Genomic DNA, 13,368 nt, shown 5'->3' with positions numbered 1-13,368 from the left:
GCAACTCTAAAAAGGTATTATGTGGTCCATAAGAACGTTGACACTATTCTTTATCAAATTAAACATGTTTTATGTGAGTCATTATTGTCGTTCAGACTGGGGAAGTGAAAATTATCCAAAGACTCCTCCTTTCTTTACATTTCAAGAATTGTAATGTGATAGAGGAGAAAATATTACCTTTTCTTTTACTTTTAAAGTCCAACAATGTATCCAAAGTTCCAAATCCATCCAGATTATAATTATTAATAAGGATTACAATTATTAAACAAAGCCGTCTTTTAGAGATAGGTTTTAGATCATGGAAAAATACCAAAGTTTTATTCATCATCACATTTTCCCATAAAAATATAAACATTATACCATGATATAGGACAATGAAAACATTTATTTTATGAAATTCCACTACATACACATATTAGTACAATCCCTCAAAATTTATGTAAATTCCATGTAGATTTATGTCAAAAGCCTAACTCACCTCCAACTTGTCATATTTTCTTTCCATTGGGATTGAGACAATGATGAAATAAATCTTTCATGAATGAATGAGAAATGAGTAAGCCTTTTTTGTCACCTTTAAAATCCTTTAATTTGTGCCTTCTTACTCCTGTGTATCATGATAAAGAGGTAGATAGGCTTAAGTAACTTAGAGCCATTACTCAAGATAATGATATTGATGTCATGATTAGACGTCAGAAAAGGTAGGGTGGTTATATTGTTTGCATCCACAAAGTGTTTGCATATAAGAATTATTACATAAATCGATCTCTGTGATCTAGGGATTACTTGCCTCAGTAAAAACGAAAGTTAGATAACCTTATTATTGCCTCCATCACATTAATTTTTTCTATGACTTCCAGGTCCTTTTTGATTTAGTAGATTTGTGATCAACTCTCATCAGCTTCTTCAGTGCCTCCTTCATGTCTTTATTCCTTAAAGTGTAAATGAGAGGGTTGAGACTTGGTGTGATGATGGTGTAAAAGAGGGTGAGAAATATGACCTGACCTCTGGAGGCATTGTTACCTGGTTGCAGGTACATGTAGATAATAGCTCCGTAGAAGATAGACACCACGGTGAGATGAGATCCACAGGTATTGATTGCTTTCCGCTGGCCTGCCCTTGACTTCATTCTCAGCACAGCTTTGGCAATGTAGCCATAGGATATAAGAATAAGGATGAGTGGTGTAAGGACAATGGCGATGCCTAAAGCAAAAACAGACAATTCAACTGCTGTGGTGTCTATACAAGCTATCTTGAGCATAGCTGGCAACTCACACAAGAAATGATCCAGAAGGTTGTTTCCACATCTAGGCAGATTCAGAGTGAGTGTACACAGTACAACAGAATTGGCCAAACTAATGCTCCAGACCATGATAATCATCTTGAGACATAAATGTGGGTTCATGATTACCAAATAATGGAGGGGCTTACAAATAGCTGTGAAACGATCGTAGGACATAACAGCTAGGAGAAGGCACTCGATGGAGCCCAACCACATATAAACATAGAGCTGAATGACACAGCCCCCATAGCTGATGGTCTTATGAGGCCCCCACAAGTTAACCAGCATCTGAGGGACGATGCTGGTTGTGAAACATAGGTCTAGGAAAGATAAATTCCGGAGGAAGAAGTACATTGGTGTGTGGAGGTGGGAGTCCAGGAGAGACGCAAGAATGATGGCTGTGTTGCCGACCAGTGTGATCAAGTAGAAGGTGGCGACAACTCCTGACAGGGCCATCTCCAGTTTGGGATGGTCAGAGAAGCCCAGCAGAATGAAATCATGCAGAGAAGTAGAGTTTCTTTGGCCCATAGTCCTTCAGTGCCCAAATCCTAAACTGATTTTGGGGTTGGAGAAGGAGAGGGAGGAGAGGGTAGGAGGAAGAGTAGGTGGAGGAAGAGGAGGAGGAGGAGAAGAAGGAGAAGGAATGTGTCAACATAGAGTAAAAATTTGATGAGATACAGAAGTAAACAAGGTAGAGAATTTATATGAATAATTGAAAAAATTAATGGTACAAGTAAAAATTATGGCCAAGTAAGTCTGGTATTTGTAGGTTCTTTTAAAGTAATAAATTTAATATTATATTTTTATCTAGATGACCTTACCTCTTAAATTCAGACCTAGCTCTTAAACTTAGGGTCTGAATTTTCTCTTATGTCAGTCTGGAAGTTTGGACTAGAACTTTTTCTAAAATAGTGTGATTGTGTGATTATCCATAAAACTCAGCTACTTGATGTGGGAATATTATTCTTTAACTGAGTTAGTGAATTCACTTATTACATCTAATTATTTGGCTTTTGTTGGAATGAAGGATTAGTCCTCTTTTCCATTAGTTATTTACCAATTTGATTTACACCTTTGACTTTCTGATATATTATGTAGTAGATCTGGCATGATTCCTTGGTACCTTTATCTTTCTCAACTCAGTACCTAGTTTATCACCCAAACTGGTACATTTGAATTCAAACATATTTGTTAACCATCCTCTCACTTAAAAATATGTCCTCCATCACTATGCTAATCCAAAAAAGTACCATTCTGGTGAGTGTTGTTGATAATGAGGAAGACTCTACATGTGTATAGGGAGGGCATAAATGGGAAATATCTGTACCTTTCTCTCAATTTTGTTGTAAACCTGAAACAGCTCTACAAATAAAGTTGAATAAAAAGATAGAAAACTTAGAGAAAAATATATGAATGAAAATTAAATTTAAATATCAAACTGGTGACACTTTCTCTCTGTATAGTACCAAAGTTGTGCTTACTGTTTGTTATACCATTTCAATCTATTTCCTGAATATTATGAAGAAATTGCTTCAAACTATGGCCATGATTCATAAGTGGATACATTTATAAGACTAAGTGGTATGGCTGAGACAGTTGTTTTGAGAGAGCCGTTTGGTGATTTCCTCAGAACTAGCTTCCCAAGAATTATTTGAGTCTAGGTTCTGCCATTGACCAAGTTGGATAGTTAGAAAAAATTAACTTTCTGAAATGTATTACAAGCTTTTATACACCATTAGAATTATATATTGTCTGAGCAGGGGGTGAATTAATAATTAATGATTACTTATTTTGATAGGCATATGTTTTATGTAACCTCTGAATAAGACAGAACTTCAGTTAAAATTATATGAATGCAAAAATGAAAATTCTTTTAAAATTAAAGACAATACCATACAATTAATTTCTTAACTATTTCAATTATTATTGTAGCCTCGAAAGATTAATTTGGGAAGGGAAAATACCCATCTATTAAAAATCTCCCATAGGAAATCTCCCCGTAATTTTTCATGCTCATTGTGAGATTTAGAAATGGATCAAAAATGTGAATTCTTTCTAGCTCTTCAGTCTTCATGAATAAAATATTACATTTCAAGCCTTCATTTTCAATTTAATCTACATTTCTCTCTTTTTAAAAATGCTGAATCAAGGAGTTCCCGTTGTGGCTCAGCTTGTTAAAAATCTGACTGATATCCATGAGGATGTGGGTTTGATCCCTGGTCTTGCTCAGTGGGTTAAGGAAGAATCTGGCATTGCTGCAGGCTGTGGCATGGGTCACAGATGTGGCTTGGATCTCGCATTGCTGTGGTTGTGATGTAGACTGCAACTCTGATTTGACCCCTAGCCTGGGAACTTCCATATACCTCAGGTGCAGCCAAAAAAAAAACAAATCCAGATGATTTCTCTGAAATTTCACTAGAGAAAGAAAAAGAAAAAAAAAAAAGGAGAAATAAAAAGAAAAAAAAGGAAAAAAATGCTGAATCAAAATGTCTGAAATCACAAATCAATAAATAACATTAGGATTATAACTTTTAAAAATGTAAATCACTATGCCATATACGTGAAACATGTAATATTGTACACCAGCGATACCTCAAAAAAGTAATAGCATCATGCCCTCTACTTACAATAGAGAATAAATTTTTTTTTGTCTTTTTGCCATTTTCTTGGGCCGCTCCCATGGCTTATGGAGGTTCCCAGGCTAGGGGTCGAATCGGAGCTGTAGCCACTGGCCTACGCCAGAGCCACAGCAACGCGGGATCTGAGCCGCATCTGCGACCTACACCACAGTTCACGGCAACGCCGGATCGTTAACCCACTGAGCAAGGGCAGGGACCGAACCCGCAACCTCATGGTTCCTAGTCGGATTCGTTAACCACTGAGCCACGACGGGAACTCCAAGAGAATAAATTTAATCTTTCCTCCATAATGGAGATAAAGAGAATTTCTCTTCAGAGGTTTACAATATTTATTTGTTCTAAACGTCCTGAAAGTCAGCAGGATCCTTAGTCTTTGTAGTTCCAAATTCTCTTTCTTTTACGTCCCACAAATTGTTTTACCAACTTAGACACACTATTTTCCAAGAGATATTAAAGAGTAACATTACTGTGATCCAGAGAGCGTTTCCCTGATGTTGTACTTTTTGACCCGTGTGGAGCCCACTCTGTGGAAACCAGATCCTGGTTAAGCATTTGCTCTCCGGGGCTGCAGCTTTCTCCTTTTTTTTTCCTGCAGCACCACTGCGAGTTCTGTTTTTTTCCTGATGTGTGTTAAAATATAGATTCTCGACTGGACTCCTCCTTCTTGAACATGTGACTTCGAGGAAGGGGAGGAAACGTGTCAGAAATTCTTACTACTTGTTCTGACTTTAAATCAGCTTGCAAATAGTCTTGGTCCCAGTGAAATATTGAAAAGCAACCATTAATTCAAAATAAGAATAAAACAAATTTCCCAATGTTGCCTGAAAACCCAGACCTCAAGAAAGGTTTCAAAGCCATCCAGACTACATCCCATTGATTTCAGTAGAGTGCCACAGAAAAAAAGCCTGTAAATGAAACAGCTGGAGAATTAGAAGATATTCTGATATTTCACTAAGAGAAATTTAATAGATGCAAAAGTTATTCACTGACAGAAAAGCATAAGATAGGGAATGAGGAAAATGTCTTTTAGACATTTTTCTCTAGTAGTGAATATGTTACAAATAAACTTTTCTGTTAGAGTGTGCATTTCCAATACTCAAATTATAGTATGTGTTATTTCTATAAAATAATCCTACCATTGATAGTACATATTGATTTGGAAAAAAGTTGCTGGAGCGTATCATTTAAAAAGTTACTGGAGCGTATAAAAAAGATATCTGATGCCTGAGGTTGAATAGTAATTTTATGAAAGATATTCAATCTGCAAATCCCTAAATAATAAGTTGAGGATCATAAGATTTAGACTTTTATACAGTCCTAATGTGGCTTTGTCTTGATGACTGTGATTAGTAATTCAAACACTTCAGTATCTGTAACAACTAATTCTGTTTGTGTCTTAGAGGTCAGTGTTTAAACCCCCCAGTTTTAGAGTGAGTAGTACTCAGAAGAGTTTTATGAGTTGGCTTATGGTCCCAAGACTCCCTTGAGTTAAAATTACATTCCACCAATAATTAATAAAATACAGAAGCACAAATTGATTGCCTTATGATATGTACATGTTTAAATGTTGCAAGTCTCATCTCTGAGTCATAAAACAATTTTAACTATCTGCTTCAGTATGGTAATAATTTTTGTATTCTATATTTGAAACATAGTGTGGTGTAAAGTAGATGGAGCCAGACTTTCTGAACTGAGATCCTGTGGTTTCAGTTATCAGCCGTGTGAACTTGGGAAAATTATTTAACTTTTTGGAGCATCAGATTTCTTATCTATAAGAGAGGGATAATAATACATACTTTAAGCAGTTAGTATGAGGATTAAATAAATTTAATATACATAAAACAGTATAATACTGGTTAACACATAGTAAGCATTCAAACAAGTGTTAGCTATTACTATTTCAATCAATTCAAGAGGTGTGTATGCTGTAAAAATAATCATTTTTATCACTTTTGGTAGAGCTCATACTGATATTTGACAAGATATATGGTAAACACCTCTCTCCCCCCCCCTTTTTTTTTGGCAGCACACTTGGCATGTGGAAGTTCCCAGGCCAGGGATTGAACCTGCGCCATAGCAGTAATTAGAGCCACAGCAGTGACAATGCCCGATCCTTAACCCGTTGAGCCACCAGGAACTCCAACATTTTCCCTTTTTCAACCACTACTTTTAGAACTGTATACATATAGTGTAAATATTATTTATTTATTTATAAAGATAGTAAGAAACTTAAAATAAATCAATGACACATTTTTTGGTCTAGCAAAATTCTAAACATATGGAAACTTGACAATATCCACTTTGATTTAAAGATCTCAATTTCATTCTTGTATTTTTTCTATTTGCCTTTAGTTTTCTATAGCTTTCTTTTTTCTTTTTAAAAATTTCTTTAAAGTTGGAATTGAATTTTATAATTTAAGTCCAATTGTGAAAAATATTCAGTTTTTGTTTAAGAAATTAAAAAACAAAAATGTATATAAATTTTCGTATATGTATATTTGCTTTAATTACATTACTGCACTGTGATTCCCTAGTCCCTTGATCCTTATTCTATAAGTATATTCCATGGGTTGGCTCTCTGGAAACATTACAGAGCAATCATCTAGATTCTTTAATTTTTGGAAAATTTCCCAGTGTTTTTCCAGGGATGGGTAAATTCAGATTGTGAAGCAGGTGATTTTGCCCTAGACATACAATATAATGTCTTTTTGAACCCTTTGACTAAATCAAGAGGTGTTCTTCTATTTCCTTTTTATTTACCTTTTTTTTTTTCTTGCTTGCTTTAGTCCTTTACTTTTAGGAGACATTTACAGCGAATTATTAGCAGCACCTCATTGTTTGACTGCATTTCACAATAACTGGAGTATTTGGAAATTTTAGAAAGATAGAGTCTGAGGCTCCTATGCCCTCACCAGGGATTCTAGTATTCTCTGTTTATGCTGCCCCATTGGACACTATCATATAGTTACAAGGCTTTAAATGCTACCTACATTTTGATGGCTTTCAAATTTGTATTTCCAGTCTTCTCCATTGAGCATCAAACTGGTAGTTCCAACTGCCAAACTTCATTCATTTTTGGATGTTTAGCAAAAATATTGATCTAAACATGGCAAAAATAAAACTCTCGATTCCCATTGTGCCAAATCTGCTCTCTCTTCATTCTTCCTAAGCATAGTAAATGGGACAAATATCTACCTATTACTGGCCAGAAACCTAAGGTCATCCTTAATTACTCCCTTGCCCTCACCTTGAAAATTTTACCTATTTCAAGGTTTACCTCTTCTCTCCTTATTTACGGCTACTGCCAACAATGAGCCACTCTCTACCCCCGACATCATCCAATGGCCTCCAAACTTGTTTCCCTCCTCTAACTTTATTCCTTTTCAATCCATTCTCCATTTGGCAGCTAAAAGTGTTCTTAAAATTTTTATTTTTTTCCATTTACTTTTTTGAAATCTTTTAAGAATCTTTACACACTTAGAATAAGATTCAGACTCCTTATCATGACCTAGCCCCTTTTATCCGACCAAACTTCTTCCATTCTCTTCACCCCTGTGTCTCTCTAGGAATGCAAGCATTTAAAAGGTTTTTGCACTGTCCCACTTACCAGTAACATTGTCCCAAGTTGTGTTCTTTATTTTCACTTTGTTTCTCAGCTATCATCTATTCAATGAGAGCTTCCTTGATTTTCTAATCTAAACTAAGATCCTCTCCACCCCAGTCTTCTCTATCATGTTTTCATATTTTTTCTTTAATAGCCCTTACTATACATTTTGCTTTTTAAAAATGTATTGTCTTAGTCTCTTTGGGCTGCTATAACAAAAATATTGTGACTGGGGACTTAAACCAACAATTATTATTATTATTATTATTATTATTATTATTATTATTTTGTCTTTTGTCTTTTAAGGGCCACACCTGTGGCATATGGAGGTTCCCAGGCTAGGGGTCTAATTGGAGCTACAGCTGCTGGCCTATGTCACAGCCACAGCAAAGCCAGATCTGAGCCTCATCTGCAATCTAAAGCTCACGTCAATGCTGGATCCTTAACCCACTGAGTGAGGCCAGGAATCGAACCCACAACCTCATGGTTCCTAATCGGATTCATTTCTGCTGTGCCACGACTTGGGAAACTCCCAACAATTATTTCTTATAATTTTAGAAGCTGGGAAAGCCAAGATCAAGATGCTGGCAGATTTGGTGTCTGGTGATGGTCTACTTTCCTAGTTTATAGATGCAGTCTTATTGTTGTGTCCTCTCTGGGCAGAAGGGGCAAGCGAGCTCTGTGGAGTCTTTTAGAAGAGCACTATTTCCATTCTTGAGGGCTCTGTCCTTATGACCTAGTCACCTCCTGAAGGCTTACCTCCTAGTACTATCACACTGAATCACATTCATCTGCTTTTATGAATCCAAAAAGATATTATTGTGATTTTGTCAAAGAGTGTTCTGCCTAAGTTTTCCTTTAGGAATTTTTTAGTATCTGGTCTTACATTTAGGTCTTTTATCCATTATGAGTTTATTTTTGTATATGGTGTTAGAGAATTTTTTTGCCACACCCATAGCCTGTGGAAATTTCTTGGCTAGGGCACGGCTGCCATCTATATCACAGCTGTGGCAACACTGGATCCTTAACCCACTGTGCCAGGGCAGGAACTCCTCAGAATGTCCTAATTTCCTTCTTTTACACATAGCTCTTCAGTATTCTTAGCACCACTTTCTGAAGAAACTGTCTTTTCTCCATTGTATGTTCTTGTCTCCTCTGTTGTGGATGAATTGACCATAGTGTGTGGGTTTATTTCTGGGGTCTCCTGTTCCATGGATCCATGTGTCTGTATTTGTGCCAGTACTATACTGTTTTGATTACTGTAATTTTGTAGTGTAGTCTGAAATCAGCGACGATGATTCCTCCAGCTGTCTTCTTTTTTTCTCAAGATTGTTCTGGCTATTCAGAGTCTTTCGTGTTTCCATAGAGATTTCATTTTTTTAATCGTTATTTTTTAAATTAATTAATTTATTTTTAGTCTTTTGTCCTTTTAGGGCCACACTCATAGCATATGGAGGTTCCCAGGCTAGGGGTCTGATCGGAGCTGTTGCTGCTGGCCTACACCAGAGCCACAGCAAAACTGGATCTGAGCCGCATCTGCGACTTACACCACAGCTCACGGCAACACCAGATCCTTAACCTACTAAATGAGGCCAGGGATCGAACCTGCAACCTCATGGTTCCTAGTCAGATTCAATGGGAACTCCCCATACAGATTTTAAAATTATTTGTTCTGGTTCTGTCAAAAATGTCATTGATATTTTGAATAGAGATTTCATTGAATCTTTTGATTGCTTTGGGTAGTATGATCATTTTAATAATATTTTTTCTTCTAATCCAAGAACCTGTTATACCTTTCCATCTATTTGTTTTGTCTTCATTTTCTTTCATTATTGTCTTGTAGTTTTCCAAGTACAGGTCTTTTTCCTCTTCAGGTGGTTTGTTCCTAGGTATTTTATTCTTTTCAATGTGATGGTAAGTGAGATTGTTTCCTTAATTTCTCTTTCTGCTCTTTCATTGTTAGTTTATAGAAATGTAAGGGATTTATGTGTATTAATTTTGTTTCCTATAACTTTGCTAAATTCATCAATGAGCTCAAGTAGTTTTCTTGTGGTATCTTTAGGATTTTCTATACATGATATCATGTCATCTGCAAATAGTGACTGCTTTACTTCTTCCTTTATGGTTTGGATTCCTCTTATTTCTTTTTCTTTTCTGATTGCTGTGGCTAGAACTTCCAAAACTATATTGAATAAAAGTGGCAAGAGTGGACATCCTTGTTTGTTTTCTGATCTTAGAGGAAATGCTTTCAGATTTTTCATCATCGAGTATGATTTTAGCGGTGGGTTTGTTATATATGGGCTTTATTATGTTGAGGTATGTTCCCTCTATGTCCTCTTTTATAGAGAGTTTTTTTTAAATCATAAATGGATGTTGAGTTTTATCAGAAGTTTTTCTGCATCTATTGAGATGATCATATGTTTTTTTTCAATTTGTTTATATGGTATATATCACACTGATTGATTTATAGATATTGAAAAATCCTTGCATCCCTGAGATAAATTCTACTTGAACATAGTGTATGTGAATCCAACATAATGTATTGTTGGATTCAACTTGCTAGTGTTTTGTTTGTTGGTGAAATATTTATTGTCATTTTAGTATGAGTTCATGATTACGCTGAATGCATTTCTGTGAAGAGTTTTTCCTTGTGACTATGACACCAATTTAACCAGGAAAGCTCCTTGAAGGGCATTAACTGCAACCCTGGGATTTATCCTCCCAATGGCCCCAGTCAAGAAAAGAAAGTCATATTACTCTTTTTGTTCCTGTAAAAGCCCCATTTGCTCTGGAGTAAGGGGTGCATCCCCTGATACCTTAAATGCCCTAAAGAGTTCCCATGTTCTGCTAAAAGGAAATCTTTTGGATAAACCTAGGCTCTCTCTTCTGTGGCAATGATAATCATAATTATTTTCAGACTACTTTCGATAGTTAGATTATGTACATTAGCAAAGATGGACTATGAGGGCAATTAGGTTAACGTTCTTAGGTCACATGACAACCAGAGAGCTTCATATTAGTTTGTACATGATGAGGGCATAGACAGGAAGAGAATGATAGAGAAGGTGGACAAACACAGGGAGGTCAGTATTGAAAGAAGTTGATGGAGCACTAAACCAGGTTTACTATAAAGGAACAAATAGGACAAGACTTAGAAAAATGTCTATTAGTAACAATGGGGGTGAGAAGAAAGTGCCAAGCCATCTGCTTTTCCAGTAATGACTTAATGGAAGAAAGAAAATATTTTATTCCATGGTTTATAAAGTCTACCTTTGATAGGGTCTTCATTTATCTCTTTTCCACTAAGAAGAAAATCAAACCACAAACCTTTGAAGTTTTATCTTCCTGAATTCTGTATTTTTTCTGTCCCTTACCTCTTATCCCTTTTTACTTTTAGAAAAATTCTGAAAGGCAGGTAATGAAAGTACCACAAAGCTGCTACTTTCTTTTAATTAATATAATATGAAATTAAGGCAGCTTTATAAGGGAGGAAAACTATGTCTGCATCAGAAAAAATACCCATAGCATTTGAATTCAAATATCTTATGATGTATTAATCCTTATTCTAGGAGAATTTAAAAAATCCATTAGAATTTTTCTGTCATACCTTGAAAAGCTGATAGTCATTGACAATACCAATAACATCAAATGGTATATAGATACCTCTATGCCTGCCTAAATCAGTCTTAGCCAACTTCAATGTTCCTGGGTCTCCAGCTTGTAACTCAACCAATCAGACACCTCTGGTTTTTTTAAGCCAGTAAAAAAAGTCCCTCAAAAGATTGGAGGTGAATCTGTTTGGGTTGAATTTGTCTTTTGTCCTATTCAATTAGAGAATGTGAGAGGAGCAGAAGTGGCAGGGCAAAGCTGTTTGGGAATATTTAAATGGTGGATTACTGTGACTTGCAGCAATAACTATATAATAAAAGTGTTTATTTTTTTCTATGAAAGATGGATAATGCACAGAGAAAATAAGCAACTGAAAATCAAACTATTAGTAAACATTTGAATTTCTTAACTTTATTATTATTATTTTTTTTTACAAAAGAACCACCACAAGATGACCTTGTATTTGGATTTTATGTGATATTCATGTCATTGTCCCTTATTTTTAAAAATTTTTTATTTTTTTGCTTTTTAGGGCCACACCATGGTGTGTGGAAGTTCCCAGGCTAGGGGTCAAATCAGAGCTACAGCTGCTGACCTACGTCATAGCCACAACAACCCCAGATCCGAGCCACATCTGTGACCTACACCACAGCTCACAGCAATGCCAGATCCTTAACCCACTGAGCAGGGCCAGGGATAAAATCCTGTTCCTTATGGATACTAGCTGGGTTCTTTTCCACTGAGCCACAACAGGGAACTCCCATGTCTTTGTCTGTTAAAAATTAGTGAATTTTCTATTCAGATTCTCTCATTTCAAATCGTAGACCTAAAGACATATGATGAAATTATAAATTATGGCTTAGAATTTAATTTCTTAGCTCTTATTCTAAGAAATTTTGTAGGAACTACCTTTTAGCCTTATTTTCCAGATCTCATAACCTTGTGATATATGCACTTTCAAGTACCACAATCAGAGTTCCTCCTCTCTTTCCTGATCCAAACACTTTCCCTTTCTTGCTCCTTCCTAAACCTTTTCTTTGACTGTCCCTTTTTTTTTTTTTGTCTTCCAAAAAAAGTTGTCTTCTCATTTATGTTTGGAAGCATTTTATCACTGAATTCTCCAATCTATTTCACTTCTCAGTTAATTAATCAAGACTATCAGTTGTTTTTGTTTCTTTGTTTCCATAAAGGCCACTTGAGTATGTGGCTTTACCACCTCAGCACTTCATTCCTCCTTTACCTTCTGGGTGCCATTGTGTGGACATTGTCTAGTGGACCACTTCAGTGAAGTTTCAGCACTGCTGTGATTATCATGCGTTGATACTCATGCAATGAGATTCATATTAGCTCATTATTGTGAATATTAATAAGTTGGTGTGTGCATGCATGTGCCTTTATACTTGTATTTTCATGTTATTTTTGTCTGAGAATAAGCTGACAACATAAATAAATAAGAATATTTCATCCTTTCTATAAACATATTCAACTGAAATTGACTTTTTCATTCAACATTGACTTTTTTTTTTTTTTTTTCTTTTTGCCATTTTTTGGGCTGCTCCCGCGGCATATGGAGTTTCCCAGGCTAGGTCTAATTGGAGCTGTAGCTGCCAGCCTATGCCAGAGCCACAGCAATGCAGGATCTGAGCCCGTCTGCAACCTACACCACAGCTCACGGCAACGCTGGATCGTTAACCCACTCAGCAAGGGCAGGGATCGATCCCGCAACCTCATGGTTCCTAGTCGGATTCGTTAACCACTGCGCCACGACGGGAACTCCAACATCGACATTTTAAAGTTACTACTGAATTGTTTTTCATCTCATGGTAAATTCTCTCAGCTTTGTGTAAGATGATTAAAACTGGAGATATTTCTTTCTGTGTAATCACAAAATTGGAAATAATCTGAACATTAGGGAAAGGAGGACAAAGATTTTCTTTTTGTAAAAAAAGTTTTTTTTTAAAATGAAAAAATATGGGATATCTTTAATCATTTATCCAAATGCTAACTTATGGATGCACAAAGGAACTCATTAGCTTGAGAAGTTATTGATTGTATCTACAACAGGGCAAATGTCTGAATGAAACTTCAAAACAAAACCATAAAAATCCTACCGTCATATTGCAGTATTTGGAAATGGCATAGATTTTTTTCCCCAATCAGTTTTCAGGGGTTTGACAATGAGTGGGGCATCCTTCAGTTTATGTGCTTCTTTCCTCAGGTATTGGAAAAAATGA

The 13,368-nt window shown here is 36.0% G+C and overlaps 1 protein-coding gene across 1 annotated transcript; it reads right to left on the bottom strand.

The window, feature by feature from the left end:
- Positions 1–820: 820 nt before the first annotated feature.
- On the bottom strand, positions 821–2,079 carry LOC110258401 (olfactory receptor 2W1-like). Its single transcript, XM_021081686.1, has one exon. It carries the CDS (start codon positions 1,808–1,810, stop codon positions 848–850), a length of 963 nt encoding a protein of 320 aa, XP_020937345.1. The 5' UTR covers positions 1,811–2,079; the 3' UTR covers positions 821–847.
- Positions 2,080–13,368: the final 11,289 nt, after the last annotated feature.

Source organism: Sus scrofa, unplaced genomic scaffold (assembly GCF_000003025.6).
Source record: "Sus scrofa isolate TJ Tabasco breed Duroc unplaced genomic scaffold, Sscrofa11.1 Contig1983, whole genome shotgun sequence".
Taxonomy (NCBI): Eukaryota; Metazoa; Chordata; class Mammalia; order Artiodactyla; family Suidae; genus Sus; species Sus scrofa.
This window is presented reverse-complemented; position numbering and strand designations above follow the sequence as displayed.